Source organism: Psittacula echo (assembly GCF_963264785.1).
Source record: "Psittacula echo genome assembly, chromosome: 1".
NCBI classification, from domain to species: domain Eukaryota; kingdom Metazoa; phylum Chordata; class Aves; order Psittaciformes; family Psittacidae; genus Psittacula; species Psittacula echo.
The window spans coordinates 153,197,549-153,215,369 of NC_137735.1; the positions used below are offsets into that span (position 1 = coordinate 153,197,549).

At 39.6% G+C, this 17,821-nt stretch overlaps 1 protein-coding gene across 1 annotated transcript; it reads left to right on the plus strand.

Moving 5' to 3' along the window:
* The first annotated feature begins 127 nt into the window (after nt 1-127).
* SLC38A2 (solute carrier family 38 member 2) lies at nt 128-17,127 on the plus strand. Its single transcript, XM_080637374.1, has 16 exons — nt 128-364; nt 951-1,116; nt 1,436-1,517; nt 1,635-1,750; nt 4,779-4,852; nt 5,538-5,630; nt 5,834-5,915; nt 8,946-9,028; nt 10,035-10,093; nt 10,221-10,370; nt 11,168-11,247; nt 11,348-11,448; nt 11,818-11,942; nt 12,658-12,802; nt 12,900-12,997; nt 13,727-17,127. The coding sequence occupies exons 2-16, from the start codon at nt 998-1,000 to the stop codon at nt 13,823-13,825; spliced, it is 1,506 nt and encodes a 501-aa protein (XP_080493500.1). The 5' UTR covers nt 128-364; nt 951-997; the 3' UTR covers nt 13,826-17,127.
* Nucleotides 17,128-17,821: the final 694 nt, after the last annotated feature.

Below are 17,821 nucleotides of genomic sequence, written 5' to 3' on the forward strand. Positions count from 1 at the left end.
CCCGCCCCGCACCCTCCGTTCAGCGGCGCAGGGGTCAGTCGGGCGGGCAGGACGGGGGGCGGTGCGCGGGCGCCGCGCCCCTCAACGATGACGTGCTCGCATTCCTGTCTGAAGAGCGGCGGCGCTCCGAGGGGGCCGTCAGACCGGGAGCGCCTCCGTCGGAGCGCCACGGACGAGGGGTTTCGTTTGCCTTTGACACCGCTGACTTTTTGAAGCGAATTTTCCCTACCTTTATTTATTAGGGGTTTGTTTTCGTTGACGTTTTACAGTCAAGGGTTTTGTTTCCTCGCAAGGAGCAGCAGCGGCCAAAGGAGCATCTCCTTACCCCGGGAGAAGAACCCGCTTTCCGGACCTTGCGAAGAAGGTACGGCGCGGGAGGAGGAACGAGGCGATTTTCAGGGCGCAGCCTTTCCCGGCTACAGCCCCCCGCCTTGCCGCCCAGACCCGCCGGGCTCCTCGGGGACGCGCGGTGCCGGGTGCTCCCGGAGACGCACCGCCGGGATGGAAAAACCCCCGAGCGGCTGCGGCGCGGTGCAGTCCCGCGACTGGTCTGCGTTTTCTCATTGAAAGCGCCGGGGATGCCCGGTGTCACCCGTGGGGAGGGGGGAGGTAAACAGAGGGGCGCCCGCGGGGCGGGAGGCGCAGTGTGACATCTCCCGCCGGTGTTGCATCAGTCTGCTCCCCTCTGTCGGGGGGGAGGGGTGGGGGTGCCGGTACCGCTACCTCCGCCGTGCCCGCGGCGTTGGTAGCGGGTCGTGGCAGCGCTCGGTCGTACCGCTCAACCCCCGCTCCCACCGGCCCCGCCGCGGGTCCCACCTTTGTCCGCGCGCGCCCCCCGCCCCTGGTACTTTTCCACTCGGCGGCGGGCGGGGGAGCGCGCCTGGGCCACGTGACGTGCCCGCGGCGCGGCGCCCGCTGCGGCAACTGACGTCGCCTCCCCACCTCCGCAGGCGCGGCGGACCCCCGCCGCCAAGGACAAAAGAGCGGCACCGGCAGGATGAGCAGCGCTGAGGTGGGCAAGTTCAACATCTCCCCGGACGAGGACAGCAGCAGCTACAGTTCCAACAGCAACGACTTCAGCTACCCGTACCCCACCAAGCCCGCTGCCATGAAGAGGTGAGGGCGCGCCCCGCCGCCGGCACCGCCACCCAGCCACGGCCACCGGCGACGCGCTGCAGCCTTTAGTTTAAAGCGGCGCCTCGGGTCGGGAGGTGCCGCGTGTCTGGCACGCGTTACAGACGCACGGAAGTGACCGCGGATGTAAACAGCGCAGTGCTTTGTGTGCTGGCCGGACACGGGGGAATGGGGTGGTGGTGCTCCTCTGGTCGTTCCGCTGGTTTTCTCACTTCCCTTTGAAGTGTTTTGGAACGACTGAATGGGAAGTTAATACGCAAGTTGCCCGTGACAGTCACTAATGATGCAATGTTTTTTACAGCCACTATGCGGATATTGATCCAGAAAATCAGAATTTCCTGCTCGACTCCAATCTTGGAAAGAAGAAATATGAAACTCAGTATGTAAGTACATACCCGTGATGTTTCAAAGCAGAGCCTTTCTTGAGAATGTTATGTTTGTGTTAATTCTAAAATAAGTGTTAATTTTCCACTAACTATTACCTGTCTTCCTTTTCTCAGCATCCGGGTACTACTTCCTTTGGAATGTCAGTATTTAATCTGAGCAATGCCATTGTGGGTAGTGGCATCCTTGGTCTTTCTTATGCCATGGCTAACACTGGAATTGCTCTTTTTGTGTAAGTATCTTTTGGTTCATAAACAAAATTACTCTTCCTGTTGCATAACTAATAATGGAAAACACTTGATATAAGGATATGACCTTTCCAAAATACCCATCATTGCTGTAAGGTTGAGAATTGCATTTTAAGATTTTATGGCTTGTAAGAGATTCTGATACATTTAGAAGGGCTTGCAGAAATTAAACAGATTCATTGCAAGTTCTGCAACCCACAAAACACTTTACAGTGAATTTTCCTTTACTTAGCTGTATTTTCTCCATGAGTAGCTGACAGACTTTCCTTGAAAATTCCTTTATTCAGTTCAGAAGGAGAGGTGCTACTTAAAATACTGAAGTCTGCATTAGCTTTTTCCTTTAGAGTTCATTGAAATTAATGACAACAGAAATCTTTCAATTACTGGAAGTGATAATTGCATAAAAAGTACAGGATCAGGCTGCAGACAGAAGAAAAAAGTAGGCAGAAAAGGATTATTTTGCTTGTCTCTTGCAAGTCTGGCTGTTTCTACTCTTAAATATTTCTGTGACCCAGTCCTACCAATCAGGGTCTCCTTTAAGCACGACTAAGTTCAGCAGCAGCGATGCAATGTGCCTAAGTACTGTGTTTCTTTACACCAGTAAAGAAATCCTTTTTATTGCAATGTTTTTACTCAATTCAGGGACCTGGTTTCAGCTTCACCTATAAAAATTGCAGCCTCCCTGCAAGGGAGGGATGTAGGATAACCAGCATATCTTTATTGCAATGTCTATATTGACAAAAGCTTTCAAGTATAAAATGAGAGTCTAACAATGTAATTGGAAATTACATAAGGAAACAATTATGTACACTGCACCTAAATGTCTCGGGAAAGTGTGTTTTTCATATATTGAAGGCAGTTCAGCTACACAACATGTAGTATCAGTGTCCGAGAGCAAATGGGAATCCATGGATATGTTTAAAGGAACTTTGTATTTTTATCCTGGAAATAGATAAATGTGCTGAGCGTTCAAGAACAAGTGAAGAGTAACGTTTAGCCTGAAATTTGCTTTACTCTGTTACCAGAATTCCAGAAAGTTGTAGGTCAGGTTTACTTCCATGCATTTCACAGTATATTGGGATGGCATTCAAGTTTCCTGAGGAAACTACCAGCATGTAAATTTCTGATCTAAAGGATTTTATTTTAAATACATGACAATCTGTTGAAGTTTTACTAAGACTTTCACTTATTTAGATGATGCTAAACTGAATGAACAACTCTGTGGCATGAATTCAGAAGAGGGACTTAATTTCTCTACACATCAGTTTCATGCTCTAAAGATGTTCTGCAACACATACAAGATAATCAGTGTAATTGGAACATCTCTGAGAAGAGAAAAATAAAGAATGTAAGGTTCAATATTTGAACAGATTCACATATAACAGGGATCCTGTTTTCTGAAGTCAAAAATGTTCAAAACTGCCTATTTAACAATTAGGTGCTGAGGTTGTTCAGTTACCTTTTCATTTCCAGATACTGCATTCAGATCTATTTGTGTTAGTACTGACTCAGAAGATAAACCTTGCAAAACTTAGTGCAGTTTATACAGTTCCAAGGCAGGAAGGCAGTCAATCACTGATGATACTGAAGATTTATGATGACACTGAGGGCATTACAGACATCCTTTAATAACTAGATTACAGATTCAGATCCAGATGCAGTTGATTAAGGCAGTAAATTCTTTGAAGACTGCGTGAAGTCACTTGTGTCAGTGCTGTGACTTGTCACTTGTGTCAGCACTAAATCAATGAATGATGCGGTATGGAAGCCAGAAACTGAGCTTCAAGATGGGTTTGCTGACTGATCTTGTCAACACCGTAGGCAGCCAGTCAAGGGTAGGACTGAGGGGTCCAGGATCTGTGCTGGTTTAATGAACCTTTCACATCTTGCTGTCCCGTTTTGATGTTTGAGTTATAACCTGGTTAATCTCTGCCTGTCAGAAATACAGAGGTTTATTTGTGTGCATGTGTTGGTGTTGAATTGGCACAGTAACACATGTTTCCTGTATTCCTCATACATTCATCTGCGAAGCTTTTCTCAATTGTTCTTGTTTCCACTTCTCTGTGCAGTGTTTACTAATTTTGCCGACATCAAAAAATCACACAAAATGTGAAGAATACTGTGGGAACTCTAGATGAAGCTTGCCGTTTTTTGACCAGCATTTTGCTGATTCTTGGCTTTCCTATAAAGCAGAATGCTTGTATACATGTAAGAGGCCAGGGTTGTTTGTGAATGTGTTGTAATTTTCCACTGTGTTCTTCAGCAGTTGAGAAGTCCCCCCTAGTGTGCCACTGCAGGAAGTGCATTTGTTGTGGGAGAGATGTGTTCTTGAGAGATCCGAATTCTACATGTTGCAAATATTTATTGCGTGTAAAAGCTGTGGGGAAGATAAACAAGCTGCTAGCAATTCCTATGTAAGCACACAAGAAGAGCAACTTGAGCAAAGGGTTTTTTTTTTTTTTTCTCATCAACATTATTTTTTAATGTATTTCCATTGAAGACACAGCTCTTCATATATCTGAATTTTCAGTCAATTCTTTAAGGCTTTTGCAGCTTCGTTTTTATATAAAAAAAGACATAGCACAGGTTTAAGCTGTGAAAAGCTGATTTGTTTAAGACCAAGAGATAATCCGCTTTGTAGCTGCAGTTACTCACAATTGGATGATCAATAGATGGGTAACTATGATGCACAACGGATGGTTACTTTTGAACAAGAACAGGAAGACAGGAGAAATACAGTTTCTTGCAATGATACAAAGACCATTCCCATTGACACTGTTATTTATATCAATGTAGCCAGTTATAATGGTCTTTTGATGCTGAGGCCACTTAACCCAGAATATAAACATTGTTTAATCCTATGCTACAATTGATCTCTATGCCTCTGAAACACCATTTCGGCCTAAAATCCTTAATTAATTAATTAATTTTGATGTTTGATACACCTTTATTTAATAGGGTTACAGTAAGTCATTTATGGCTAATAAAAATTCACATGTTTTCCTTCCCCAGGATACTTCTGCTGTTTGTCTCAATATTTTCTTTATATTCAGTGCATCTCCTGTTGAAGACTGCCAATGAAGGAGGTATGGCAAATCATTATTTTAGAATCACAGAATAGTTAGGATTGGAAAGGACCTTAAGATCATCTAGTTCCAACCCCTCTGCCATGGGCAGGGACACCTCACACTAAACCAGGCCACCCAAGGCTTTGTCCAACCTGGCCTTGAACACCGCCAGGGATGGAGCATTCACAACCTCCCTGGGCAACCCATTCCAGTGCCTCACCACCCTCACAGCAAAGAATTTCTTCCTAATATCCAATCTAAACTTCCCCTGTTTAAGTTTGAACCCGTTACCCCTTGTCCTGTCACTACAGTCCCTGATGAAGGGTCCATCCCCAGCATCCTTGTAGCCTTCCTTCAGGTACTGGAAGGCTGCTATGAGGTCTCCATGCAGCCTTCTCTTCTCCAGGCTGAACAGCCCCAACTTTCTCAGCCTGTCTTCATACAGGAGGTGCTCCAGTGCCCTGATCATCCTCGTGGCCCTCCTCTGGACTTGTTCCAACAGTTCTGTGTCCTTTTTATGTTGAGGACACCAGAACTGCACACAATACTCCAAGTGAGGTCTCATGAGAGCAGAGTAGAGCGGCAGGATCACCTCCTTCGACCTGCTGGTCACGCTCCTTTTGATGCAGCCCAAAACATACAGTATTTGTTTTGTATGGTATTGAAACACACCCTTCCAATGGATTATCTTGTTTTCTTTTAGGATCTTTATTGTATGAACAGTTGGGAATGAAGGCATTTGGTATGGCTGGAAAACTTGCTGCTTCTGGATCAATCACAATGCAGAACATTGGAGGTGAGGACAAGATCTTAAAATGTTTGTACTGTCAATACTAATTGTTCCCTGCTTACTCTTGGAGACTTTTTTTTTTTTTTTTCACACAACATGTCTTCATTAACTGCTTGTGTTCAAGTGAAGTTATGAAACATGTTATGTGATTCTTGCATCTTGTGGCATATTCTATATTTGTAATGATCTATGATGTTATTCACCTACAGCTATGTCAAGCTACCTCTTCATAGTGAAATATGAGTTACCATTGGTCATCAAGACATTTTTGAACATCGAAGAGACCACAGGGTAGGTGTTAGAACTCCTCATCAGAGAAACCATTAGGAGAAACAAATACGGAGACTGTATATATATTTATATGAAGACCACGTTCGGTACACCATAGGGTAGCTTCTTACTCAGACAGAGATACAGTAAGTTTGTCCTTCCCCTGAGTGCTCCACATCATTTAGAACCAGCCTGTCCTGGGGAAGAGGTAGAAAAATACAGGTATTGCATCATATTGCAGAAAGCTGTTCTGTAAAGAACATCAGGTAAGTGTTAATGTATGTACCAGTCGGTACATACTCTTAATAAGGGAAGGTAATTGAAGTCATGGTTGTTTTTTTGTTTTGTTTTCCTTAATTGTATTCCAACTGTTTTGGACTGATTATTTGGGTTTTCTAGTGTTAATATTGTGGGAAGTGATTAAATATAAGGCTAAAGTGCAGTTATGTAATGAATGCGTTTAAGGGACAGCTCCCAGAAAGACATGGGGACTAAACGTTGAACTAAACCAGAGTTTATGTGCCCAAGATTAAAATGGTGGACACATTGCCATTTAGCCCTGGAGACACCTTGACTCCATAGTGGCTTTCCTGCTTAGCTTTAGAAGTGGGTGCCTTGGGTAGGGTTCATTTTATCTAACCGTACCATCTGAAAGTTAGATTTTGAGCTTATTATTACTCTGGTCTTGGTATAATCAGTGGAGAAAGGTGATCCTCTGTAGTGTTTAGTTCAGTGCACCTGGCTTAGACACCTGTTTTGGGCATCTCCAAAGAACAATTTATCATATAGCTCTATATTGAGAGGGTGTGTAAAAACAGTTATCTAAAACAAGATGCCTGACTTCAGATGGATAGAGTTAAGTGCTATAAATCTCACTCTTCAGAGTTGTACTTCTGTGCCTTGTCCTGAAGTGTCCCAGTCTTGAGAGGGCTGAGCAGCTCAAGACTCCAACTTACACCTAAGCCTGAGTTCAGAAGGTAGGCATTTTTCTGCCTGTGTTCCCCAAGGGGTTCAAGCCATTTGGTGGTGTTCATACAGCTTGTGATAGATATTGTCATGACAACAGTGCTAGCCATCTTTTTTCTCTATTTTTTTTTCTTTTCTTTTTTTTTTCTTTTTTTTTTTTTTTTTTCTTAATGTACTCTAAGAATGCACCCACCCCATTTACTTAGCTATGTAACATTTACAAATTCCTTGCTGGGAAGGTTCATTTCCCCCCTTTGGCTGAATTCAAGTCCTTATTTTCCACTTTTTAAGGAAGTCTCTGGACTAGCCAGTACTTACAAGGGGACTTGGAGGCAAGTAATTGTAAGTGTCCCATCATCATAGAGTAATTCAAAATTGGTTGCAGTTCAAGGGGGAAAATTGGAGGCTGTGAATCAGGCTGGATACAGCTGCTGCTCTGCCAGTCTGACGGACAAAAATAAGAAGTTGAGATTTGTATCTCAAGTGTTTTCTTGTTGGCTGGCACTAGGCAGCTGTACACTCATACAAAGTGAATCTTTTCTCAGTGCTGCGTCCACTGTGGACCCAATTTAACTGACTGTCTCCATGCATTGCTTAGGGGAGTCTGGGTGGCTACCATTGGCTTGGATTCCACTCTGGCAGCCTGGTACCTAAAATGTAAGCACTTACCTGTTTAAATGTCCCAAAATAATGCTTACTGTAGAAGATACTTTGGAATTCTGAGACAATATTACAAATACTAGCTCCCTTGTTAAAATTTGTTTAGCAGTTTTTACAGTACTCAGCTGTGTCTTGAAGCTGCACAATACTATTCTTTACTCTTCAGCACAGACAAACTTTTAAGTCCTTGGTCTGAAACTCCTGAGGGCCTCCATGTGGGGCTTGCACAGTAACTGTGCATGTTCTTACGGTTGTATCAAATGCAAGGAGTCCTTGCGCTGTGGTTTCTTTCCAATTTACCACAAGACTATTACACTTTAAAAGAAAGACAACAAAAGGTACGTGATGTTAATGTCCTATATGTCTGAACTTTCTAAAATACATTTTTTACATTTAGTTATCCCACGTAAAACTGGGGAGATGACCAAACTGTTTTTGCATTTATTGTGTAAATCCAGAGCAAGTCTGTAAAAGTTGTTCCATATTTCCACTACCATATATAGGCTTATAATTCAGCAATTGAGTTTGAATGCACAGATTTCTAATTAGGTTTTCTTTGTTTATCTAGATAGTAAAGACAATACTGTAACAGAATATAAGATATTGACATCTTGGAATAGATGGTTAGCGTTATTTAAATTGCTTAAAGAATACAGGATGATTCTGTAGGACAGGTGAAGAAAGCAGTTACCCTGCCACAATTAAATACTCAAAATCAGTTTTTCTGTTAGTTCAGTGAAATTATATTTACATAGATCTGACTTTGGTTTTCGGTGTTTCAAAGGAAGATGTTAATCTCTTAACACACCAAAATGTTTTGTCAAAAAATAGCTATTACTTCTTATGGAATAAATGGAATAAAATATCTGAGGTCCTTGTCATAATTTCCCTATGGAAAAGGACTAAATGTGCCTCCAAGAGACTCCCAGTGCTTGTTGGAGTTTTCCCAGCCAGGGGGCTTAACTCCAGCCCTCACCTCTTTTGAGCTCCCACAGGAAGCCCAACAGAATTTCATTTCCTTTAAAAGTGGACCACCACCCTGCTGGGGCCCTGATATTCCAATACATCTGGAGAGTTGGGAACCAGCATTTAAGCAAAGCACTATTTTTTTCCATGATCGATCCCAGTTGACTCTTTTTTTTTATGACCAGTCATTTACGTTCCTGTCTTCTGACTTCCAGATGCATATTAATTTTAGAAAAGGACACTAAAGGAAAGGCACAATGCAGGTTTGGGGTGAGATAAGAAGCGATTGTAGGGCTTTAAGTCCATATAGTAAGTTGAATAGTAATTCTTCGTGACATCAGGTACTACATTTAATTAAGAAGCCATATGTTGTAGAAGATATGAATGAACACTAAACTGAAAATGTCATCATTTTTAACTAATTTGATTATTTACAAATATTACTTTTTTTTCCTGCAGAGAATGGTATCTTAACGGCGACTATTTAGTGCTGCTGGTGTCTGTCATCCTCATTCTTCCTCTGTCCTTACTGAAAAATTTAGGTAAGTGGTAGAGTACCATCAAAAACCCTTGGAAGTACTGTGGAGAAATGGGTTGATATAATGTTTGAGCTCTGAAGTACTATGTGAATTAACAGCTGCCCCCAAACTTGTCTCTTGGGACTAATCAGTGTTCAGGTAATTGCTGTCAGTCTGCTTAAGATTATAATAATAATAATAATAAAAAATCAAGACAGGTATCGGAAGTTACAGATGTACTTGTGGAAAACAAAAAGTCAATAGATGTGGTAGCTGTTTAGAGCAAGGCTCAGCAGTAACTTTTGTTTGTGTTCTTATCACAAAGCTTGACCTATTTTGGTCAGTAGTGAAATCATATATAATGGTGTTACTAGCTAATAGTATTATAAGCTATCCTATAATAGCCAGGGATGCTAGCCCAGGGCAGTTAAATTGTCTTTGCAATGTAAACAGAAGTCACATTTTTATTTTAGATCCCAAGCAGTAGGAGAATATTCATACCAGATACTTTATATGAAATGTCTGTAATTCAGTGGTACATAAAGTAATTCAATTGGAACAATTGAGTTATTGGAATAGTTCAGTTTGTTCAGAGAATCCTGTACTGGAACCTTACTTGCTGAGAGTCTCAATGTGAATTACTTTCTCAAGTTACTATCTTCTACAAATTGAGTGAATCAGTAAAAACAGAAGAGAAAAGGCATAGTGTGTTCTGTTAGAATTTACCCTTTAATCATTCTTAGTATGTAACAAACAATTCATGTAGTTGTTGGTGTGGGAATTCTTTTGTTAGTTATAAAGTTCTATATTACAGACTCACTGTATGTATACACCCTAATAAGCCTTTGAGAATTTTTGTTTCTGGGTTGAGATTAGCAGATGTTAATGAATAATTAACTTGTTCTATGTAACACTAAGAAAATGGCAATCTAAAGAGATGACTGACAGAATATATTTTGTCATAATGTTATGACTTGAATGGTGTTTCTGTTTACGTACCTTAGATTTCTTTATCTTTCTTTTAACACAGGATATTTGGGCTATACCAGTGGCTTTTCCTTACTTTGTATGGTCTTCTTTCTGATTGTTGTAAGTATAATCTTGTAGACTTCCAGTGCTTCTAAAACTGCATTTCAAAGTGAAATGAGACAGTTTCTGAAAAGTTCCACATACTATACTTGTCAAAGTAACAATAAATACATGACTTTATTTCTAGGTAATTTGGAAGATGTTTCAGATCCCTTGTCCTATGGACAGCGATATCATGAACATGACATTAGTAAATGTGACACTGGCACCTTTGGTGGATCAAAATATAACAAGTGATGATATGTGCAAGCCAAAATATTTCATCTTCAATTCACAGGTAACTGACTAAAAGTCAGACTCTCTGTTGAAAATAACTAAGAGAGACTAAATATATAGCAGATAAATTAGGTCATTTTTCCTTCAAATAATTGCCAAGTTGTAAACTTAGGGATGTGCTTTCTATTCCAGCAGAGTAAGGCACTGTTTGCCTCCTGTAGACTGAGTGTCTCCGCACTCCAAATACAGAAATTAGAGGAGCTTGAGGTGCCTGCCTGAGATGAGTGGCAATAAATGCATCTCTTGTTTTTCAGCACAGCATCTCTCAAGATTCCTCAAGTTAGTAAAGCATTTTAAAAAGTAGATTGCAGAAGAAGTAAATAGCAAAAGCATTTGGGAAATGAATGCCAAGGTTTGGGATAGACTTTAACTTCCCAGTCACAAACTCTTGACTCTTATGAAATGCTCCCAGTTACAGTGGTGTCTTCACACATGGGGAGGGAAGCATGTGTAATAGCCAATATCAAGATCAAGCTATAATGGCTTAAGCCAGTGAGATGCAGAACATAATTCTGCATGCAAATACATTCAGCTCACATTGGAGTTCACTGAGATTTGAGAGGGTTTGGTACCTCAGGGTATGGGTTTAAGAAAATATGAACTTGTTTTAATTTTTGCCAAAGTTTCAGTTGTAGAGAATAGCCAGTCTGTATCAAAAAACTGACTGGTGCCTAAGTCAAAACTGAAATATCTATGGATTAATTTTTTATAACTAAATTTCTAATATCTATTGAGATATTTAAGATATTTGAGATATTTAAGAAAGAGATATTTAAGAAAGACACTTTTGTTTTCCAGACTGTCTATGCTGTCCCAATCCTAACATTTTCTTTTGTGTGCCATCCTGCAATTCTTCCCATCTATGAAGAACTGAAAAGGTAAATCTTGGATATCTGTCTGTAATATTGCTACACTAACAAAAGTAACATAAAAGTATGTTCTCATTGCTAACAATGTTTCTTTTTCTTTTTCTCATAGCCGAAGCCGTAAGAGGATGATGAATGTGTCCTATGTATCTTTCTTTGCCATGTTCCTCATGTATTTATTGGCTGCTCTCTTTGGATACCTGACATTTTATGGTGAATACTGCCTTCTTTGCTTTCCTTTAAATGAATTATGTTCTGCAGAACCACAGTATTATTTTTAAGTTAGAACAAGCAAGCACTTAGATGAGTTCAAATATACACTATTTGTTGGGTGGTGGGATTAATACTTACATACGTGCGCACCCAAAAAGAGACCAGTAGTAGAATTAGGCCCAAGGCACAGAATTAAAATTGGATTAAAAGTTATCCCTATCTAAAATGGAAACATGCTTACAGGAGCTGTTGAGGCTTTCAATTCATATTGCTCTAACTGTAAAATTTGCTTAGGATTTAGAGCAGAAGCAGTTTGTCTGAGAAGTGTGTCAACTACATCTAATTAAAGTACTGGTTTTTTCTTTATAGGAAAAGTTGAACCAGAACTGCTTCATACCTACTCTGCTTATCTGGGTGCTGATGTTCTTCTTCTGATTGTGCGTCTCGCTGTACTTATGGCTGTAACCCTTACTGTACCTGTAGTTATTTTCCCAGTAAGTAATTTACTTTTTTTGCTCTTACTGCCATCTTTTGTTTTCATCCCCTGTCCTGCTGCAGTCATGTACTGATTTGGTAACTCCCATTTATTAATTTATAGAATGTTTCTCTTAACTGAAAAAGAAATTTATTCTAGTAAGCTTGATGAAATAGCTCTATACTGTTAATTCAAATAAATTAAATGAATAGGCAACAATTACAAAGCAGTAGATACAAATACATTCAGTTACATTATTTTCCTGGTATCGTTTGACTGGGGAGGTGGAATGGATTGCCCCTTTATAGAAGTACTTGCACTCGTATATTATCAGCTTACAAAATTCTTTGTGTTTATGTGAATATGGAATTCTGGCCATTTAGGTGGATGTTGTTGAGCAGTATCCTTAGACATTACAAAAATCCCTGGGATTTATTTTTGTCCAGACAGATGTTTTTCCTAGTTTTTTAGCCCATTATTGGTTGTGCTTTGAAAATCTAAATCACTGAGAAGAGGAACAGACCAGTAGACACAGAGCTGCCTCGCCAGTACAGGACATAAATATTAAAAAAGCAAAAATAAGAATGTCTTTCAACTTTTACTAAAACCTGAAATATTCAGGAAAATTGTGTTAAAATACTTTCAGAAGGAAGGTCTGATTCAGGTGACAGTCACTGGTTTCCGCAATGAACACTAAACTGTCTTTTTTTTTCATTCCTTCCCCTTTTCAACAGATTCGCAGTTCCATTACCCAGCTGTTGTGGGCAGGGAAGGAGTTTAGATGGTGGCGTCACTGTTCCATTACAGTTGCTCTTCTGGCCTTTACCAACATGCTTGTTATCTTTGTCCCTACTATTCGAGACATCTTTGGATTCATTGGTAAGCATTTTCACATCTGTTCAAGTAGTCTTAAAAATCTTGGAAAATAACATTGCAATGGTTTATGAATATTTATTTCTATGCTTTTTTAATACAGGTGCATCTGCGGCTGCTATGCTGATCTTTATACTTCCTTCTGCCTTCTATATCAAGTTAGTGAAGAAGGAACCAATGAAGTCAGTGCAAAAGATCGGGGTATGTATAGACGAATAATGAATAGTTACACTTGTTTACTAATTCAGAACAAGAACTTCAGTTTCCTTTTTAACAATTCAAGAATTCTGAGGTCCTGGTGAAGGCAGACATTGAATTGGCATTTAATGTTATATTAGTTAACACGTGGGAGTTGCATAGGTACACAAAACTGGGGAAATAAACATCACAAGGCTCAGTTCACCTCAGTGACTTTTCTCACCCCTCATCCCTCAATCTCAACAATAGTTGGTCCATTCTGTTGCTGGCAAGAACTGAATTTCAACAGGTTACCCTTAAGAACTGTACTAAAAAAGTCTTGTTATTCTCCTTTAAATTTTCTCTCAAGACTTACTTATATAATTTACCCCATAAAAGCTGACCTCCACCAATTGTTTGGGTCATCATGACTGATCTTGGTGCTCTTGCTTATCTTGGACATACTGACTCAGAATCAAATCTTAGACATACTGAGTCAGAATCAAGACAGCGCAGTGGCACATCCTGGCTGTTATCAGCAGCTACATTAACGTCCCTCAGTTGAGGATGAGGTCTGCCCTACTGGAGATAAATGTACTTTTTTATTTGAAAAAGGACCCCAAGTATGAAAAGGTTCCTAACCCCTTGTTTACTGTGATCTTGTGTCTCTTTTATTTTGTGCCATAAATGCACGACTTCGTAAGTGTAGTAGCAGGATCTGAAATACTTCCTTTATGTTTTCTTTCTTTCCAGGCTGCATTCTTCTTTCTAAGCGGTATACTTGTGATGACTGGGTGTATGACACTGATTATTCTAGACTGGACCCAGAATGTTGCATCTGATGGCCATTAACTGTCCTGGTTTAATCTCTAATACTCCACTTCAAATGCCAGTGTTCACTCAGATACCTACTGAGAGCGAAAATGAGCTATTCAGCTTCCTTTAAAATGCAGGTTCTTTGTTGATGGTTCTTCTGATTGTAGAATACCTGAACTCTTGTGTTTAAGAAACTATTCTGCATAGTGGAAGTGGATGCTAACATCAAACCAACATGAGTGTCTGGCTGAAGGAAGTGACAACTTTATTCCATTCCAGAGAATGGACAAAAAACTCTGTAGACTTTTATCAAGCCATGTTTGGCTTTCGTCATTGTTACTTGGATATTTTGTTATTTTACTTGAATGTGCCTAATGGAACCATTTGATGTGAGAAATAACTCTTTAATTTACAGCAAAGTGTTTAACCAATGAGAGAGAGAGAGAGAAACACTATTATTTTTTGTACCAAAAATTCTTATGGACCTCAAAAGCACTATTTTGACTTTAAGACACATTTTTCTAAAACAAATGAAAGAATAAAATAGAAGAGCTCATAAAAAATATTAAATCAGTGTCCTAAATTAAATCTGGTTTGCCTTTCTGTAGAGGCATAACTAGAAAAAATTTTATTTTAAGAAGTATTTCTAATGACCAAAACAAAATGAACCAATTCAAGTCAAAATACTTTAATGATAACGCTTCCTATGAAATTCCCTTAGTTTGAGGTAGAGTGAAAAGAATCCTGAAAATCATTTGTCAGCTTACTTAAATTAAGTAACTACAGTTACCTTAGTACCCAAAAATGGTGTGGAAATCCAAATTTTTTTTAAAAAACCGCCCTTTAAAATGGGTGCGTTTGAGGAAAAAACATAGTTAATTTAGGAATTGTAAAGTTGGCGTTGACATTTCCCTTCTTGAGGTACTCAATAGTGCAATTGAGTAAAACAGGGTTTGTGGGGTTTTGCTTTTTTTTGTTGTTGTTTTTGTTTTGAGGTTGGGTTATTTTCCCTGTTGTAGATAGATATAAACTGAATGGCACTGGAGCATATGTTGCCATTAATATAAAACTCCCTCTGGGAGTTCTCTTATTACTAAGGTCCATTGTCAGCTGTAGCAATGTTTGTTGGGGTTTATTTTCTGTCCAATCTATCTTGAAACACTCTGTAGGAAAACAAAAAGGTCCTCATGTAGTTTACCTGTTGTATAATACTCAAAAACTGTACAGTATTTCTCAAATTACTCATCCGTTAATGGATTCTGAATTACTTGACTGTTCTGTTTCTGAGTCAGATCCACAAAATAGCTGCACCAGTGTTTCATGCTTGGTACAAACTCTCTTCACATACACAACTGGGATCCTCTTCCGATTTATACTGTATAGTAGTATTAAAGATAACCTCATAGGCTGGATAGTCATCTCATACTTGTTTGCTTCAGATAATAGGTAAGTTTCTTATGAGCCCTAGCTAGCTAGCTGATGAAACAGGTGCTGTATGGTTGTGATTAGCTGTTTTGTTTCTAGTGCATGTTTACCCTTTCATTCTTATCCCAAGTTGAAGAGAAATAACACTTGTATAACAGCGTACTTGGCATATAAGAGGTTCTCAAACACAACAATATTGGGTACAAAAGCCTAGCTAGAGATTATCAATGAAATAATCATGGCAATGTGGTCAACTGTCTTCATCTGACATGATGCTTTAAAAATCTGATTTACTAAGTTCCACTTGGTCTTTGTGTCAGAGGGAACAAGGAAGAGCCTGTAATCCACTGATTACACGGTGCTTGAGACTTTTTTTGCTCTTGTAGAACTAATTGGGAACAAACCTAAATGACAGTCACCATTTGGCAGATAATGTCAAACTCTGCCCAGCCATTTTAAATCTATGAAAAGAAATTGCAGGTATTTTGTATTGATACTTCTGCATGACTGTAAGTACTGGTCACTAAATCTGTAGTATGAAACTGTAATGAGAAGTTAGATTCCTCTTCTGTTGTTTGTATTATTAGTTCAGTGGTACTCAAATGGTAACTAACAACTCTAGAGTCAGCACTACCTAACTCTCCGTAGGTACTTCTCTGCCTCAGGTACTGTACATCCATGGCTGACTAACTGTCCCGTGGTACCTGATCTCCACAGAAGTGCTGAGCACGTACCTCCTCAGTACTTTGGCAGCTTTTCTTCCTCCTCTGCAAACCACCTTCCTCAGAAAGGTGGAAGAGGATTAAAATGTCTACCTTTGAGCAATTTGTAGCACATAAGGGATGAAGTGCTTCCCTTGCCAGTATTTAAAAAGGAAGAGAGAAACAGCCTCCTTTCTCTTTGTGACCATAGAAGAGCAAGGAGGTGTAAATGAGAAGTTACTACACAGTCCTCAGCAGCCAAAGAGGAGGAAGATACTTGAGATGGCACCTCATACCATGCCATATATGTCACTTAATTCTCTGAATGTAGCAATTTCCAGATTTTACATGATGTGTTGTGTTGTTTGGTGACTGGTTCTCCACCTGCAACAGTTGAGTTCCCCTTGGCTGGGTCGGTTTCCAACATATGATTTATTTAATTTCATATTTTTTTCCAAACCTGTCTGCTTAAAAGTTACCTACATTACAAACCACCTAAAAAGAGCAGCTTCAGTATTAAACCACTGTTTTGTCACCTCCGACATTACTGTCTTCCATGATATTTCAGTCATAAATATAACATGTTATTTATAAAACATTAATCCATTAAAACTAAACCTATTTTTCAATATTTATGATAGTCTATGTACATAAAATTGTATGTGTGTATATACTGTAAGTAAAATGTATATAATGTAGGTTTGGAATCCAGGATTTATGTATATATTCCTCTCTCATTACTGATTGTTGCATCATTTCAAGGAGTTGTTCACATTGTACATCTGTATAACAACTGCCAAAGGAAAGATTCTTTTACAGCAAAATGTAATGCTTGCAGAAATGGCAGAGATGTGTTACGCCTGCAGTGTGTAAGAAAACACTAAGATTGTATTTATTACAAATGTATATGTTGCAATAAACACGGGAGTTACTTGGGTCCATAAAAAGCATCGTTCAGGTTCATGTATACTTTTCCTCTACAATTTATCATGGATGTGATGATTTCCTGAATGCAGCAAGTTAACAGCTTTTAGGCTCTAACATATTTGTTAGGCCACGGAGTTCAGGCATCCTGCAGTGCATCCGTGTACATATGTAAATACCCACCGTCTTGTTAGAGGCCAGCAGTCTAGCTCCAGTTGTTGGCAGGGAGTGCAACACAGTTTCAATGAAACATTGTATGTTTGTTTTAACTGAAATAAATAAACAGATAATCCTAAACACTGTGGTGGTGGTTTTTTTGGGGGGTAGGGTGTGATATGAATGATTTTCTTTAAAGACTGTATTAAAAGTGTATCTTTAATTTCCTGTATGTTCAACTTCTTTGTGAGCACTTTTCAGGAAGGAAAAATAAAGTTCAGAACTAAGTCCACGATTTATGACACTACACAAGTAAACAGAACAAGTCTGGATATAATAGAAAATGGGAGATTAAATCCTGCAGGGAACCTTTATGTTATTTTTTTTGCAGTACAGGCGTATCTTGGAGACAAGACTCAATGTGTTAGATCTTGCGTGAGAATCCTAAGCCATTTTCCGACAGCTGAATTTCTAGGAGAAGAATAACTGCTTTTGTATAAATTTGCAAAACTGGTGGGTCTGTTTCACTTGTATTTTAGCAATTGGATACAAACCAAGTGCAGCGCGTAAGTTCTTTGTTCTCCTCAAATCTGTGTCAATTCGTATGAACCTTTTTCTTTCCTGAACATTAAGAATTGGGTGTAAGAGGCTGGAGGTGTAGCTGGGTGTGTTGCGTACACAACAAAACACCTTATGAAAGGAATAATAAAGAGGCATAGTTAAGTACCCTGAAATGCCTCCATTAAGGTTGCTTTAATTACATGATGGCACAGTATTTTTCGTTTGAACCCCCACTGAGCAGCTATTCATTATTTCATTTTTCATC

Excerpts from the sequence above, each read along its gene's own strand:
- SLC38A2 (XM_080637374.1), top strand. The coding sequence starts at position 998 with ATGAGCAGCGCTGAGGTGGGCAAGTTCAACATCTCCCCGGACGAGGAC. Across the intron at positions 4,853-5,537 it reads GAAGACTGCCAATGAAGGAG|GATCTTTATTGTATGAACAG; the intron begins GTATGGCAAATC and ends GTTTTCTTTTAG. Across the intron at positions 10,094-10,220 it reads TGGTCTTCTTTCTGATTGTT|GTAATTTGGAAGATGTTTCA; the intron begins GTAAGTATAATC and ends CTTTATTTCTAG.